This window comes from Ostrinia furnacalis, unplaced genomic scaffold (assembly GCF_004193835.3).
Source record: "Ostrinia furnacalis isolate ACB-3 unplaced genomic scaffold, ASM419383v2 OfSCF0694, whole genome shotgun sequence".
NCBI classification, from domain to species: Eukaryota; Metazoa; Arthropoda; class Insecta; order Lepidoptera; family Crambidae; genus Ostrinia; species Ostrinia furnacalis.
The window spans coordinates 1,690,915-1,705,776 of record NW_021130933.1 but is presented as its reverse complement, the minus strand read 5'-3'; the positions used below and the strand labels follow the sequence as shown (position 1 = coordinate 1,705,776).

At 34.8% G+C, this 14,862-nt stretch overlaps 3 protein-coding genes across 5 annotated transcripts; all 3 read left to right on the top strand.

Moving 5' to 3' along the window:
• The first annotated feature begins 1,686 nt into the window (after window positions 1-1,686).
• LOC114349653 (histone-lysine N-methyltransferase SETD1A) lies at window positions 1,687-7,455 on the top strand. Its single transcript, XM_028300114.1, has 6 exons — window positions 1,687-1,855; window positions 2,487-2,579; window positions 4,577-4,729; window positions 5,197-5,286; window positions 5,744-6,076; window positions 6,165-7,455. The coding sequence occupies exons 2-6, from the start codon at window positions 2,507-2,509 to the stop codon at window positions 7,349-7,351; spliced, it is 1,836 nt and encodes a 611-aa protein (XP_028155915.1). The 5' UTR covers window positions 1,687-1,855; window positions 2,487-2,506; the 3' UTR covers window positions 7,352-7,455.
• A 957-nt stretch (window positions 7,456-8,412) lies between these two features.
• On the top strand, window positions 8,413-10,325 carry LOC114349630 (uncharacterized). The gene is made up of 4 exons (XM_028300084.1): window positions 8,413-8,529; window positions 8,758-9,288; window positions 9,466-9,634; window positions 9,983-10,325. Exons 1-4 carry the CDS (start codon window positions 8,460-8,462, stop codon window positions 10,230-10,232), a joined length of 1,020 nt encoding a protein of 339 aa, XP_028155885.1. The 5' UTR covers window positions 8,413-8,459; the 3' UTR covers window positions 10,233-10,325.
• Window positions 10,326-10,468: 143 nt separating this feature from the next.
• Window positions 10,469-14,690, top strand: LOC114349552 (uncharacterized). 3 transcript variants are annotated; one of them, XR_003655646.1, is made up of 7 exons: window positions 10,469-10,592; window positions 10,669-11,073; window positions 11,263-11,431; window positions 11,751-12,391; window positions 12,516-12,619; window positions 13,058-13,205; window positions 13,344-13,362. XR_003655646.1 is itself a non-coding variant. In XM_028299963.1 (6 exons), the coding sequence occupies exons 1-6, from the start codon at window positions 12,334-12,336 to the stop codon at window positions 14,676-14,678; spliced, it is 756 nt and encodes a 251-aa protein (XP_028155764.1). In that variant the 5' UTR covers window positions 11,975-12,333; the 3' UTR covers window positions 14,679-14,690. The 3 variants fall into 3 exon arrangements, 2 of the variants coding, with proteins under 2 accessions (XP_028155764.1, XP_028155765.1); XM_028299963.1 differs by lacking the exons at window positions 10,469-10,592; window positions 10,669-11,073; window positions 11,263-11,431 and adding exons at window positions 13,702-13,859; window positions 14,484-14,690 and having other exon boundaries at window positions 11,975-12,391; window positions 13,344-13,436; XM_028299964.1 differs by lacking the exons at window positions 10,469-10,592; window positions 10,669-11,073; window positions 11,263-11,431; window positions 11,751-12,391; window positions 12,516-12,619 and adding exons at window positions 12,743-12,965; window positions 13,702-13,859; window positions 14,484-14,690 and having other exon boundaries at window positions 13,344-13,436.
• Window positions 14,691-14,862: the final 172 nt, after the last annotated feature.

Below are 14,862 nucleotides of genomic sequence, written 5' to 3'. Positions count from 1 at the left end.
GAAACCTTTATTTCATTTAATAGAAAAGTAACAGTTACTTCTTAGTACTGATATTTAATAGCTTACTTAGTGTCAAGAATAGATTCTGGAGCAACTTCAAAGATACAATACTTTTAGTGCAACGCTATGGGTTTAGGAAAATTTACGAGTCCCATGCCCGTTTTCACCATTAATCCCTAATTTTTAAGTGACCCCTATGGTAACATATACAGGAATTTTGTTTTCATAGGGGTCACTTAAAAATTAGGGATTGATGGTGAAAACGGGCATTAGTCGTCTTCTTGCAGTTACAGGAATAAGTTTAATTACGTATGTCAAAGGCCACTTTTAAGAATCTTGTTAAGAAAAGCATGTGGTGACACTTGGTGGGTTCCAATCGGTTCGTTTATAGAAGACATAAAATAGATAATGGCTTGACTAATGAAGTTTTTGCTAAGATTTACCTAATAAGCCTCCAGTATAAGTTAATGATTTGACACAAAACATTCAAGATTTTTGTTTTTGCTGCTCATAACAACTTTATATAACACCAATTCAATGTAACTTCACTATATCCGAGAGCAATGCACTGTTTATGGTAATTCTAGAATATACTAGAAACGGAAACGTAATTCATAGGAACTTATTAGAGGAATAACAAGAATAGGTAGTTTTAATAAAACTGACGTTTAATACCAATTCTTACAGTTCCTCCGAAAGCAGGATAGGTTTAGATAAACAATCAATATTACAAAATTCAGTCTTTATCAAAGGCTAAATTGCTTCTATATTTAACAAATTCACCGGAGTCACAGAGACCCCTGGTTAAGGGTTAATATAGAATAATGTAACACAACTTATGATTGAAGTGTTGACATTCGTGTCTAATATCTTTAAATCCATCATTGGCATGATTCATAAAGTTAGGTAATTCGGTCAGAATATATTCGCAAAAATATACTTCCTGATGGGCTTCGTTATAATCGATCAATCAATTACAATGTAATTTTTCCAGTACCGTACTGCGGGTACTAATTTTCAGTTCATTGTAGATTTTTTTAATTAAAATATTTGTACGTGACCTTACAGGTAATGAAAAACAAAACCTTAAAAGTTTAAGATCTTTTTAAACGATTTTAACAAAAAGAGAAGGTTCTCAATTCGGTTGGTATTATAATTAATTAATAATTTACACATATTACACATATTTGCCAAACTATTGAAACAACAGAAGAACAAAGTTCTAAATAGCTTACCTGAGCCAGCAGAGATTAGTAAAATATCGGTCTTTTGCTTACATTTTTTGTACGAAATATGTATTATACTCGTAGTTTAAACAAAACTTGGGTTTACATAGTTTGCTATAAGTCATACAAATATGCATTTATTCAGGAATATTACTATTAATATGTATAAAAGGGTACAATTGAGCAGTATAATTTTACAAGACCACCAAACCACTACGAATGAGTAGACCAATAAATGTGTTAATGTCGTTTTCATTCAAATCTCATTTCCTTTAGGTTGGCCACATGTCATTATAAAACTAACAGTCCGATTGACACTGAATTCCACTTATGCGACCAAGTGCGTCCCTGGTCTAGTTTGTCCCGCTCTACTGTATGTTGCACGAGAGAGATGGAAACCGGCAGTTTTCCTTTCTCGTCTTTCATACGTCACAGCATTTCTCTGGGCGCGAACGACGTTAACAAATCAGTGTTGCTTTTACACCGGCCCCGTCTACGTTTTAGGGTTTGTTGGTGTCTTATAATTATATTTAATTGGTCGTGAACGCTCGTCGAGGTGTGACTTCAACGGAGATTTCTATCGTTTGTGATTGATAAACTTTACGGCGCATAGCAGCTTCTGATACAAGGTTGGTTTGTTTATATTATGATTTTAAAAACAAATTTAGTTATTTTTTATAATTGTGGTGTTATTATTTATAAAAACTCGGTTTTCATTCAAAAAATCACATTTATAAAGTGTGTTTGGAGCGTGCTCTACTGCCTAGAGGAAAAGACTTCAACGCGTCAGTGGATTTCTTAACCCACTTTTTCCGTAACAATTTGCAGGTAGTGAAAGAAAGCACTAATTATGTGGCTATCAAAAAATTAATTGAAGTATTTACAAAGGTTAAATATAAATATTGATATTAATACTGTGTTATAGCTATTGTGTTAGCAAAATAAAATAATTCTCCATCTTTTTTTATTATAGTAAAGACAACATTGACCTAGATTCTCCATTGTCATATTTTTTAAACTTAATTTTATGATATAAAAAAAGTGCTTAAAACCGAAAAAAGGAAACGAAGTTCATTAACGTTTAACAACGCTTATAATTCATAATCAGTTAACAATAATTATTATTTTCAAGTGTAGTATTTTTTTAATTAATTAATTTTCTCCTAAATTATAGATACGATTAGCGAAATAAAAGTTATTGTAGAGAAAACGATTTTGTGAAAGTTGAAAGTTTTGTTTAATCTTTTTTTTTCTCCACAGACCGGGAGCCAGACTTCAAAATGAAGCTCTCCCTGGTATTCGAGCTTTTACTCATATTCGTGCTGCTAGCCTTTGCTGCGTCTAAAAACATCAGTAAGTATCTAAGTATCTCTTGTTATTTAGTTATTTAAGAATTTTTTGCATCATATATGAGTACATAGTTACGTTCGTAGCAAAATTCACGCTTTGAAAATTATAGGATTTTGGACCCGAAAACGATAAAGTATACCTAGTAGTTGATATACCTAAAACATTGCAAAAATCATTTTGAAATGTGTGTACGCACTGTGGTTGTAGATAATATAAACAATAGCAACCCTCTGAACTTGAACTCTCTATATCTATATAGGTAAGCGGACTAGAGCGTAGGCTATAGCTAGGTTTGGAGATTTTCGCCTTTACACTTATACACTTAAGGTTCTAAGTATATGTTGTGATGTATGTAATAGGTACGAGTAAGTAAGACACATTTATATGCATGAGAACACGTTCAATAAACTTAAACGAATTCGATCTCGTGAAAGTTGTTCGTAAATTACTGATGATTTTCGATCGATTCTCAGTTAAAATGCGTTTTATTAACAAATCGCCGCGTGCAAGTGTCAATCAGCGTACAAGGAAATTAATTTCTTTGACCATTTATGAATCATTCAGCAAAACAATGCAATTGTCAATTTTATGTCAAAGCATTATTACGATTGTTTAAAAAAATATTTCATATGTAACACACTAGATTAGTTTTTAACTTGTTTGTCAAAGGGCTCTTTTTTATTCTCACCTCTTCTTTTACAGTCAAATTGTTATTAAATAGTTCATTCATAGTTTATTATTTGCGATGGATTAACACTTCTTCACCACAAAGTGATCATCAGCTTATTTAGTAACTCTATCGCTACCGCTTTAAATTGACATTGGCACTGTACTGTGTCAATGACACATAAAACTTAAACTGTGACATTTTGTGTTGTGATTACATAAATGTGTTATTATTTTGTAATGAAATTTTTATACATTTTAATAATTTTATGCATTTATTTTTATTTTATGGGCATAGATTTACGTTTTGAAAGTAATCGTGGCAAATTTAAAAGTTCTAACATAATTTCATACATAAATAGTAGACTTACCCATGCACACCATTAATAATTTATGTTACTTCATATTTGCAGTACTACAAATTCTGTACATATGTATAAAAACGTCTCGTGAAGTTTGTCCATAACTAACCAACATATACATAATACATTATGAATAACTTGCAAATTTTAATCACGCATTATATCAATAAACAGTTTAGTGAACGCTAATACATTTTTTTCTATTATTACAAACATTATGTAATGTCAATAACTGTAGCGAGTTGCAAAGTTAATGAATTATTTGTTTATGTTTATTAATTGACCAATAAACTTACGCTGTATAATCATAATATTTTGTGTGACAGACTTATGATTGATATTTATTAATAATGAAAAGGGAAACGTTATATGAAATGGAAATCGAATTTGGAAAGTTTCAATGCTAACTAGTTTTGAAACTGTATTAATTATACAACACTTAAATAGTCCATGTAAATGTCACATTAATTAATCAATTACCCGTTAATATTTTTTGCCTTTAACGAAAGCGCGTGCGTGGAATTTACTCCTAAATCACATTTATCTATTAAAAGAAACGAAACCGCAAAATTTTTATATCTTGCTATTAAAAGCACCACGTAAAGTCTATAATTTTATTGCAAGAGAGATTAATTTCTCCGTTAAACGAAATTAATAAAATATCAAAGTTATAGTCTTTTAGGTATATCGCATGTAAACGCTACCTTTGTTCTTTTCATACGATATCATTATAATTTAGATTTTATTTTTATCACATTGTCAGATTATTTAATTTCATTCATAATACGAGTAGTATACGACAAATTAAATGAAATATGTGATAGTGATTTGTAATGATAGTACCTACCTTATCGCTACTTGTATTGTCCAATTTAAGTGAGTCCCATGATAGGATTCACGATATTTGTGTCATAACATTTACAAGTTGCTTGAACTTTTATTAAGGAAAAATTGTAAAAAATAATTTTACAGGGAAGCAAAAGAACGACAAGAAAGCGGTTCAGAACAGAAACGACAGTGACAAGCTTGAAGATAACAGCATCAACAAATACTGCAAATGCTCTGAATCGCACTGCAACTGCTGTCGGGATTTCGCTGTGCCTGTCGTTAATTTGAATGGACCAGGTAAACAATAAATATTACTAATTGTACTCCTTGTTTAGATTCAAATTCAGAACGTCTACGAGTACTTACTTTCTTATTTGCAATTCCACTACTAATATTCTGTGTGAAAGATTCGAACATTTGTGTTTTGTACCATTTATACAAATCGTGTACAAATCCCACATACGATTTGTTGAAATTCGTATGTGAAGTAAAACTTTATAGCTTGGAAAATATTACTTTTTGAGCACTATTATAGTAATTCTTTAGGACTCTATCTGTAGTCTTCATTTTCTGTCGTCTGTTTTGTTATATTTAATCGAGGAATTACGCCAGTTCGTCCTATTAAGTTTTTCTAGTTAACAAATACATGCAACACAATAATGATATTTTTTAGATTTACAATTACAGTTTCTATGAACAAATAACTAGGTAGGTACCTACAAGATTCTTGTCTTATATTCAAATCAATAAATTATGTTTTTCAGGATGTGCTTCGCTGATGTATCTAAGTGGGGACAAGATGTCGGTGTCACTAAGCTTCGGAAAGAAGGTCATCACTAACCGGACCCTCTCTAGTGAGTAATCAAACAAATCTTGGGAATATCCGTTTCCAAAACAACTTTAAGAAAACTCTCTCCTCACATTTATGGCACCGGTTTTATGAATTGTAAATACGGATGTACAATGAAGTTGGAAAGTTCTTTAGTTACAAATACTTGTGACTTATAAGTTATTGCATTAACGATGTAATTAATTTCTTCAAGTGTAGGTATTATTTGGACTTCGATATTATTTGTATATTTTGTCAAACATTAGATCATAAGATTTCTGGCTCTGCTCTTCCTTTTCTTTAAAATTGTGTAACCCTATACATTGAATACATATTTTAGTAAATTTTCAGTCAGTAATTCATTCGTAATCTTATACTTAAATAATTTCATAATCGCGACAGTAAATACAAAACTAATAAATGTTAAATTTGAATTAGTATAATTTTTAACAGGAACTAAAACCATAACCTTACCTTTACAGGTCGAAAACCGAGCCCAGTTTGTCTACCATTACCGGGCGGACTATCCAAATTCTGTGGACGAGTGTACAACATTGCACGCGCTGGCGAAGAGTTCAGAGCCTGTCTCGGGTTGGAACTTCAATCCAAGAGCGCTGTCGAGGCGGCGGTCAGAGTGTCCTGCTTCAAGTTCGGACCCAGAGGAGTCACCACAGAACCAGCTGACCCCCTCCCGTTAGTACCGCAAAACGAAAAAATCGAGGACGACGACGACGACGATGATGATGAAGACGATTTTGGGCTCGGTAGTGATGACGATGATGATGATGATGACGAGGATGATGATGATGATGATGGTAAGTAAAATTAAAGCAGATAATGTTTATGGTTTTTCCAACTTTACAATTTAAACGGGTCAGTCAAAAATATTTCTTCTTGTTTCAGGAGAGTTAGACGCGGTAAATGATATTGACAGTGCGGACTATACAGGATTTAGTCTTCTTGGAGAAGACTTATTAGGAGACCTGTTTGGTTCGTCAGGTGGTAAGAAGGCGAATAAAAATAAAAAGAAGCAAGCACCGGCTCCTACCCCCACTACAACTACCACGACAAGGCGGCCGAGACCCTCACGTCGTCCAAGTAGAAAGCCAAGCACTAAAAATACTACTCCAAAACCCCTACGCACTACAACATTGAAAATTCGTCCAGTTAATAGGCGTCCAACCAGGAAGCCCTCTAAGAGAAGGCGTCCAACAAGGAGGCCACCTACATCAATCACAGCGGAAAGTCAGTCAGCGACCACTCCGACCACCACAACGATCACAACTCCAGCTCCACTCGTTACTATACCCGTAGTAACACCTTCCTCCACTGCCGCGACAGTCGCGCCGAGCACTGAAAGGCTACTGATTGAAGTTGATACTGACCAGACATTCGAACCAATCATTGGCTTGAATCAAAACGTGGAACATCTATTTGCCACTACGGCGAAGAGTGTCACGAATTTTGAGGACCCCGGTCTCGAAATGTCTCTAGCTCACATCACTGGTCAGTTATCAGGTATGCCTGTTACACCCATTTTAAGCAACACAGCGAACGAATCTGAAATGCCATCTACAAACTCAGAAGAGATTAATTTTGAGAAAATTGAAACGATTACACCTAAAATGCCAACTACAATGTCTTTTTCCACGACCACTGACGAGAAATTAAATGACAATATGATTCAAATTGTTCATGACCTTGATCAATCCGATGAAAGTGTGACCCCAGAATCAATGAAAGGTGAAGAAAGCAGAGGACAGGATGAATATTCGGCTTCGAGTGATAATTCTGGAGCCGACCTTCCAAGAAAGAAGCATAGAAGCAGTTTTGACTTTGACGATTTAGATGTTCTTCATTTGTCCGAAATCGGTGAAACAGTCGGTGAAGAGTTGGGAGTCTTTGGTAGAAATAGACGCCCCAACAAAAACCCGAATCATCACAAAGTTCGTGGAGGCAAGAAAGATGATGACTACAGCGATATTCTGGGACTAGATGACTTGGACTCTTTACTGCGAAAATCTATGAGAGACCACAAAAATAGAAGAAGACAAAACAAAATGATGCGTGGACAGTGGGGTCACGTATGACATCTAGATTAAGTTAGCCTTAATAGAAGTAGAAGCTATTTATTTTTGTACTTATCTTATTTATTGACTGTAAATAGTAATGTTATTTTAATTTATTTCTTCCTCCGATTAAATAATAAATTCTATAAATATTATTTACGTGCATTTATTTATCCCTGACACTGAATCGAGAAATACATCAAAATAATTCATCAATTTTATTAGAATAGTTTGTCTAAATCAGGATCATACTCTTATGGAAAAGAAATAGTTAATGATCAATGAATAAATAACCTGCAAGATATTAAGATTATAAGTGCGCATAAGTTTATATGTGCCTAACACGAAATCACGATAGTCCAGAACCTTCAGAAGCTAAGTGGATCAGAAATACAGCATGATGCTTAAAATTCAATGCATTTTCAAGTCGCCATAATGAGTATCGTGTTGCGGCGTTGCGCCTTTACATATTTCCATATTTAACAGCCGTGGTTATTGTGCTTATAAGTAAATGTCACATACATAGATATTTTTGCATAAAAATCAACGCAGGCAACGCAGAGACAGATTTCATTTTAAGACAAATCGAAATAATTTTGATACAAATTACATACATTAAATTCTAAATTTAGATATTTAGATAATATACTCAATAACTTTATTGTACTCCATAAGTTACAAAAGGTTTTATCGTAGCATCTGTTTACCCTAATATTTAGTACCTATGATAGAGGTTACAGAAGCCCAAAATTAGGCGTTCTGTTATAGATATAGAATCAGTAGCTTTCCATAAAAGAAATGTCATTTAATACGACTATTTGATTTCAAAATGACATCACCTTATTTTATTTATTTAAAATGACGCCTATCATAAATAATCGATAAAATAATCTTACAAAAATTCTGTTCACGTATCGAAAGTCAGCATTGTTAATGATCTTTGGCACCACTTTCTCTTGTACTGGCATTAAAATTTAAAACTTGTTTCATTAAGCGACAACTTAAAATAAGTATTGTGAGTTTGTTAGTAGACAGTTAAATACCTGAGGTTAAGTAGCAAGACAAACAATTTGTGACAGAAAGCCAACCGCAACTGTTCTTCACGCAAATAAATTTCTAAGTGAAGGAAATGATAACACCAAAATTGTTCACCATCCTTCTAATATATTCATTATTTAAATACAGCAATGCAGCATCGGGTGAGTCAAAAATTTGGTTTGCTTTTTGGGAAAATAACTTATTAGAAAATAAAGATTTTTAAGAAATAAATCAGGCGCATTAGATATTGATTTACCATTGTACAATTCACTTCACGTAGTTTCGAATAAATCGATATGAGCCATCACACTTTATTAATAATTCGCAAAATATCCATAATTTAGGTTGACTTAGAATGTACCCATTTAAGTGAATGTATGTGTTTGCAGATGAAATAATATTAGGGGATGACAAACCATACGAAGTAATCGAATTTAAAGTGCCTGCAGCGCTATGGAAAGAAGCTCTAAAACCGACACCAGTTCTTAAATCTCCTGTAACGGTCGTCGTGCCCGTTCATGTACCACCGGAAAATAATGTTGATAACGATGACTACATAGCTGACGAACCAGAAACAGAGGCGGTAACGGAACTGGCTGGAGCAGTATCCAGTTCCAGTTCGCCTGTGGATGATCCAGTGGTGCAACAAGGAGCGATAGCAACCGAAGCAGCGCCTCTGGTCACACAAGCATCAGTAGTCCAAAGTGAGGCGACTACCGCTGCACCGCAGCAAGTCACTGGATCATTGATCAGATTCCCCTGCTCTTGCGTCCAAGGGCAGTGTGGATGCTGCACTGGAGCGATACTGCAAAGGTTCCGCACGAAAGCATGTGGCAACATAACGTTTATTCCTGAGGATTTCATATTCGACGTTAGAATGACTTTGAATGACAACACCGTCGTCCGGCGCAGAGTTTCAGGTAAAAAACAATGAAAATTATGACCAATTGATTCATGTTTTAAAACTGAAACGCATTCATATTTAACGATGTTACAATTACTTAATTATAGTAACTATGTTTATTTTAGTACTACATTTACAATATTTATGAACATACATAATTATTAGACTAGCGTAACGTTATTTATTGTTTTAGCAAGTGATCCACCACCAATTTGTTTCAACCCAAGGAGGGCACCGTTCGTGAACGTGTGCGCAGAAATATCCAACATTCGCATACGGAACAGAAATGCGTTTGCTTGTTTAGATATAAATGCGGATATAGGCGGTTTCCCCGTCTACACGGCATCGTTCAGGTGTTTCGGGTACGTATTTAACCATAAAAAGTTTTATAACCGATTAGTATCACACAGTCGCAGGCATAACCATATATAATATAATGATATACAAACCTAAAGTTCCAACACTCTTCTTATTACTGGTCGCACGCACATAAGTAAATATGTAAATGGCTTTTTATTGGTTATAGCCAGTAAAGATAAAATGTTTATTACTGCACGATATCCATCTTAAAATTTCTTCTTTTGTCATTAATTTTCTGCAAATTATAAAAACATTATTAATCAGAGTGTAATGACACGAGTAGGTACTCGTAGTACTTTACGTTCATAATTTAGATGCTAAATTAGATTAATGATATTTTAATGTTTCAGACTTGGTGCGTCCGGTGTCCAGACAGGATTGAAACCAAAGCCAGTATCGTCAGGTCCTGCTCCTGTAAATCTCTTCGGGAACAACGATGATGATGATGACGATGATGATGGATTCCTGGGAAACGCCGCCGGAGCAGTTCTCGGAGACGGTCCTGGAATCTTTGGTGGAGGCGACGATGACGACGGTGGTCCTCTAGACGCAATCGGCGATGCAGTTGGGGACATATTCGACGGACGAAAATTAAATTAAAACGATCGAAACGCTATTTAGAATACTTTAAGACTGTATTTAACTATTTAAAAGGGATTAGGCTTAAGTATTTATTGTAGTATAAGAATAAATTATTTCGAACTAAATCTGTCTTTCAAACAACCGAATTACCAACAAGTAAAAGCACTAAAAAGACAAAGATGTGAAAGTATTTAGCATATACTGATGGTACAAGCCTCTACTGAACCGGTTCCAATCTGTGCAAGCGAATTGGATTGACTTTGTATCCGCAGAAACCGCGTGCGCTCGCCTCCGACGTAAACACCATGAGCCGTTATTTGACAATAATAAATCTTGTAATAATGCTGAGTGCCTTTGTGATACAAGGAGACGAACGTGGTGAGTGAAATACATAATAACTTAAATAACTTTCACTGTCAATGCACTGCAACTAAACAAAGGATGTTGTTTGCAGCCAGAGATACAGAAAATGGAAACAAAACGATTAGCAACTTCACCGACAAGGACCTACCTGAAGTAGAGCTGATGTTATTGGATAGGGTAGTATTGAGAAGACTAGCGTCAGTCGAGAATTATGGCCGAAAAAGCTCTAAGCCAAAGCCCAAACCCAAACCTAAACCTAAACCAAAGCAAAATTCAACTATTTCAACCACCACCCCATCAACATCGTCATCATCATCAACTTCATCTGGAAGACCTTGTACGTGCGCGCTCGGTGTCTGCAAGTGCTGTACTGGATTGATTTTGGACCTTTTCAACCAGAAAGCGTGTATGAAGATCACTTATCACCCGGGAGACTTCGCTTTCGATGTCGCTATGTCTATGAACGACAGGATTCTTTATGAAAATTCCATGTCAGGCAAGTTTTTTTTTATGTGACAGTATTATAGTTATGCACAAAAGAAGCCATACCTACTAAACAATATGTGCGTTCAACCGCATCGCGCATTCGAGAGTTGCAATAATTTATTCGTCTCAGTTCATACACACATCATAGTTTTGATAGCGCAAAAAGAGTATTCGACTGAAGCTATGTTTTTGTTTTCAGGTAAAAATCCGAAACCAATATGTATAAGCCCACCCAGGTTATCGAACTTGAAAGTGTGTGCGAGATTCTACAATGTGTTTTTTCCTGGAAGGAACTTTCACTTTTGTTTAGCAATGACTGGCCAGTGGCGATCGATTCAACTGTTTGACATGGCTTTCGACTGCCTGAGGTAAGAAGACATTACTAACTTACTTACAAACGACAAGTGATGTATAAAAACGATCTTGAAAGTGAAATACACTCTACATTTATCAACGACACTCATTTACTAGAATTTTTTTCTACATGACGCTTTGGCACTCGTCACTACCTAGTAAATTTTCTAATAAGTATGTTATATACTTTTACCTGCATAATGATTTACATAATTACTATTTTTTTTAATTGAAAATGTTTGCATAAATATAATAATAGCTCATAACACCATTTTTAAATCGACTTTGTACGTTAAGTATTTACTGAACTGACAAGAAAACTTTTTTTTTCAGAATGGGTGCTAACGGCATTGCTATGATGAAACCTGAAGATGCTGGTGGTATTGTCATTCCGAATCCACAGGGAGGAGTGGATGCAGTCATTGACGCTGGAGAGGATGACATTGAAGATTACGATGAAAACCTAGTCAAGTCTTTTTTCGGCATTTTTGATGATTGACGAAGAAAATGTACTTAGTAATTCGAAAGCATCCTTACTATTATTAACTTATTTTAAATTATTCTAACTTATGATAATATATGCTAGCATTGTTATTTATTACACAATCGTTTTGTGAACCTTTCTATGTTTTTACTTAATTAACTATTCTATGTAAGTGTTAAGTTACATATGCATGTATGCGTAAAACAACGTCCAATGTGAAATAAAGATGGCCATTACTACAGAGTCGCGCCAGTATCGATCCGATGCGCCTGAGTTTCTCTCTAGAAAGTCCCGCAAGACAGTTGCGCTCGCACATAACTTGCATACAAATGTTTATATACGAACCTTTGCCAGTGCTTACGTAGGTTAACGAGGTGCTATCATTTGTATGGTGTCCCCAGAGGTAGAAGCAATCGAGGTTTAACACACAAAATGAAAATGAAATTGATTTATTTGTGTTTGGTGATGTGCGGTGCCGTCGTCAGTGCAGGTGACAATGTTATTTAATTCTATACATTTATTCTTGACTTATTGATATTCACCTCCTTTTGATATTACGGGATTAGCACAATAACTTCAGATAGTTCTACAAAGTTGTACCCGATGTGTTTCAGGCTCAAAGTCGTCAAAACGAAATGATCTCAAGAAGAGCCCAAGAAATGAAAACGTCATGGACGTCGAAGACTTCTCAGTTTACTACGACATCGAAACCAACGAGGTAATTAATTCTGATCGGTTTCTCTTTCCATTTAAGTAAGACGTAATGATTCAAACGAATTACAAACAGTTTCATAGGCTTATAAGGCATTAAATCGATTAATCATTTAGTTTGCCCAGTCCACTTGCAAATCAAAATTCAACGTTTGTTTACACTAGCTATTATGTTACTTATAAAATCAGTTCAGAAGTTATACATTATCTCATTTACTTTCCACTAAATACCTACCTACTTATTGGTATGATAATAAAAGTTTATTTAATTACTTTGTAATGACTTACGTATCTATTCACCAAGAAGTTTAGTACCTACAAAAATGTTTACTGATCTATTGGGAAACATATTGGTAAAATACTAATGAGATAAAATAAAGAATGGCTTGTTTGTAAAAATACTAATCTGGACAGAGATATAATTTAAAATGCTTTATTCCTTCAGATGATCAAAGACATCATGCCTCGACCCTGGTACAAGCCTGGGTGGATGTTGAGGCTGCCGTTCACAGGAGGCAGGTGCAACTGTGAGGGTCTGCAATGCACTTGCTGCACCGGCATCCGAATCCAGGCCTTCAAGTTTGACAGGAGAAGTAAGTCATCTTTTGTTATAACGCTTCCATAAATGAGTGCTTTTTTAATGTCTGTCTGTAATGTCTATTTTTAAATAAGTTGTAGTACTTTTATGTGTTATTTATTACTTAACAATCAAACTTTCTTGTTTTTTACAGCATGTGCCGTGTTGACCTACGAGCCAACACAGTCACTCATCGATTTAGAAGTCAAAATGAACAATGAAAGCGTTTTCAGAGATACTTTTTCGGGTAAGTAAAACCGTATAATACGAGTGCTCAAGTGTAATAATCAATAGTATTCAATAGTAAGTAATGCTAAAGTAATCATTATATTATTATTTTGCGCCCATTTCAAAGAGCAATATCGTAATTCTTCGCCGTGCGTGATTGCTAAGAGTTATTTGTCAAGAAATGAAATCACGTGAATAGTACCTAAAGTAGCTGAAAACTTCCTTATGAAAAATGAGATGCATGATATTTATCAAAAAATTTAACAAACTTACTTTTTTTCTAGCTCGCAATCCTCCGCCATTCTGCGTGCCGATCCCGGTGCCGTATCTGCCTCCAGGGCTGATGGACATGTGCGTGCGGCTCTTCGACATATCCGTGGTGGACCAGAAACTGAACGTCTGTATGGACATGGACACTAGAGTCGATAAGGCGCCCGTGCTTGTAAGTTATTTTTTAGTTATTTATAAACTCGCAAACTGATTTACAGTATGACGCCAGAACTAGCAATGATATCTATGTTGGTTGGTGTAGTTGAGATTATGATTTCCCTCCAGAGTCACAAACAGTCGCAGGGTCTTTCAATGTTACGGCAGCAGAGATCACCCTGAAAGGCTTACTTATCTACAAAGTGTAGCCATTTCCACTTTACCTACCTAATAAATCTCCCATCATACCTACTGTCATTAAATTATGTGGTAACTTACCACTTCACGTTGTGTAGTTATCCTGTTTTAAACTAATGTTAAAATTCACTCTTACCACATTTACACTGCTTGGTATCTGAAGGTTTATCCATTTTTTTTTTCAGATAAAGTTTTTTTATTTTCGCGCCAGCAAAAACAAAGCTACCAACATAATCCATTAACTTGTTAAGCGTTCAGTTTCACGCGTCATTGTTAGTCTCGATTTTTCTTCAAACATTTGAATTAGTATTTTAATAATCTATTCTTACTTTTAGTACATACATACTTTGTATTTTATCAGCCAATTCTAGAAATGAAAAATGTAATCAAAACCATGGAATGTACGATAGTTAGTATTAATAATGTTTGTGGTTTGTTACAGATTCTACATTTCGACTGCATGAACATGGGTCTAAATGGCGTAAGTTTATCTAAACCCGGTAGTACCCAGACCCATACAAGTAATCAAACTGCGGTGGAACCTTCCCAGCTCGCCAGTGACGTTTATGATACCGTGATTGAAAATATAGCTTCGTCAGAGCCACCCATGTTCAATAACAGTATTAAATATATTTAAATAAATTATTTACTGTAATTCATTTATCTTTTAATAATCCTGTAATTTTTATATTGCACCATGGCTGAAATAATTATGTCCTTTGCCGTAGCAAATTTTTTATGGATTAAAAAATATCATGTAAAGGGATGTACGATGATCTTAAATAATTTTGTGCATGTCGATAGAAATTATTGTCAACTTG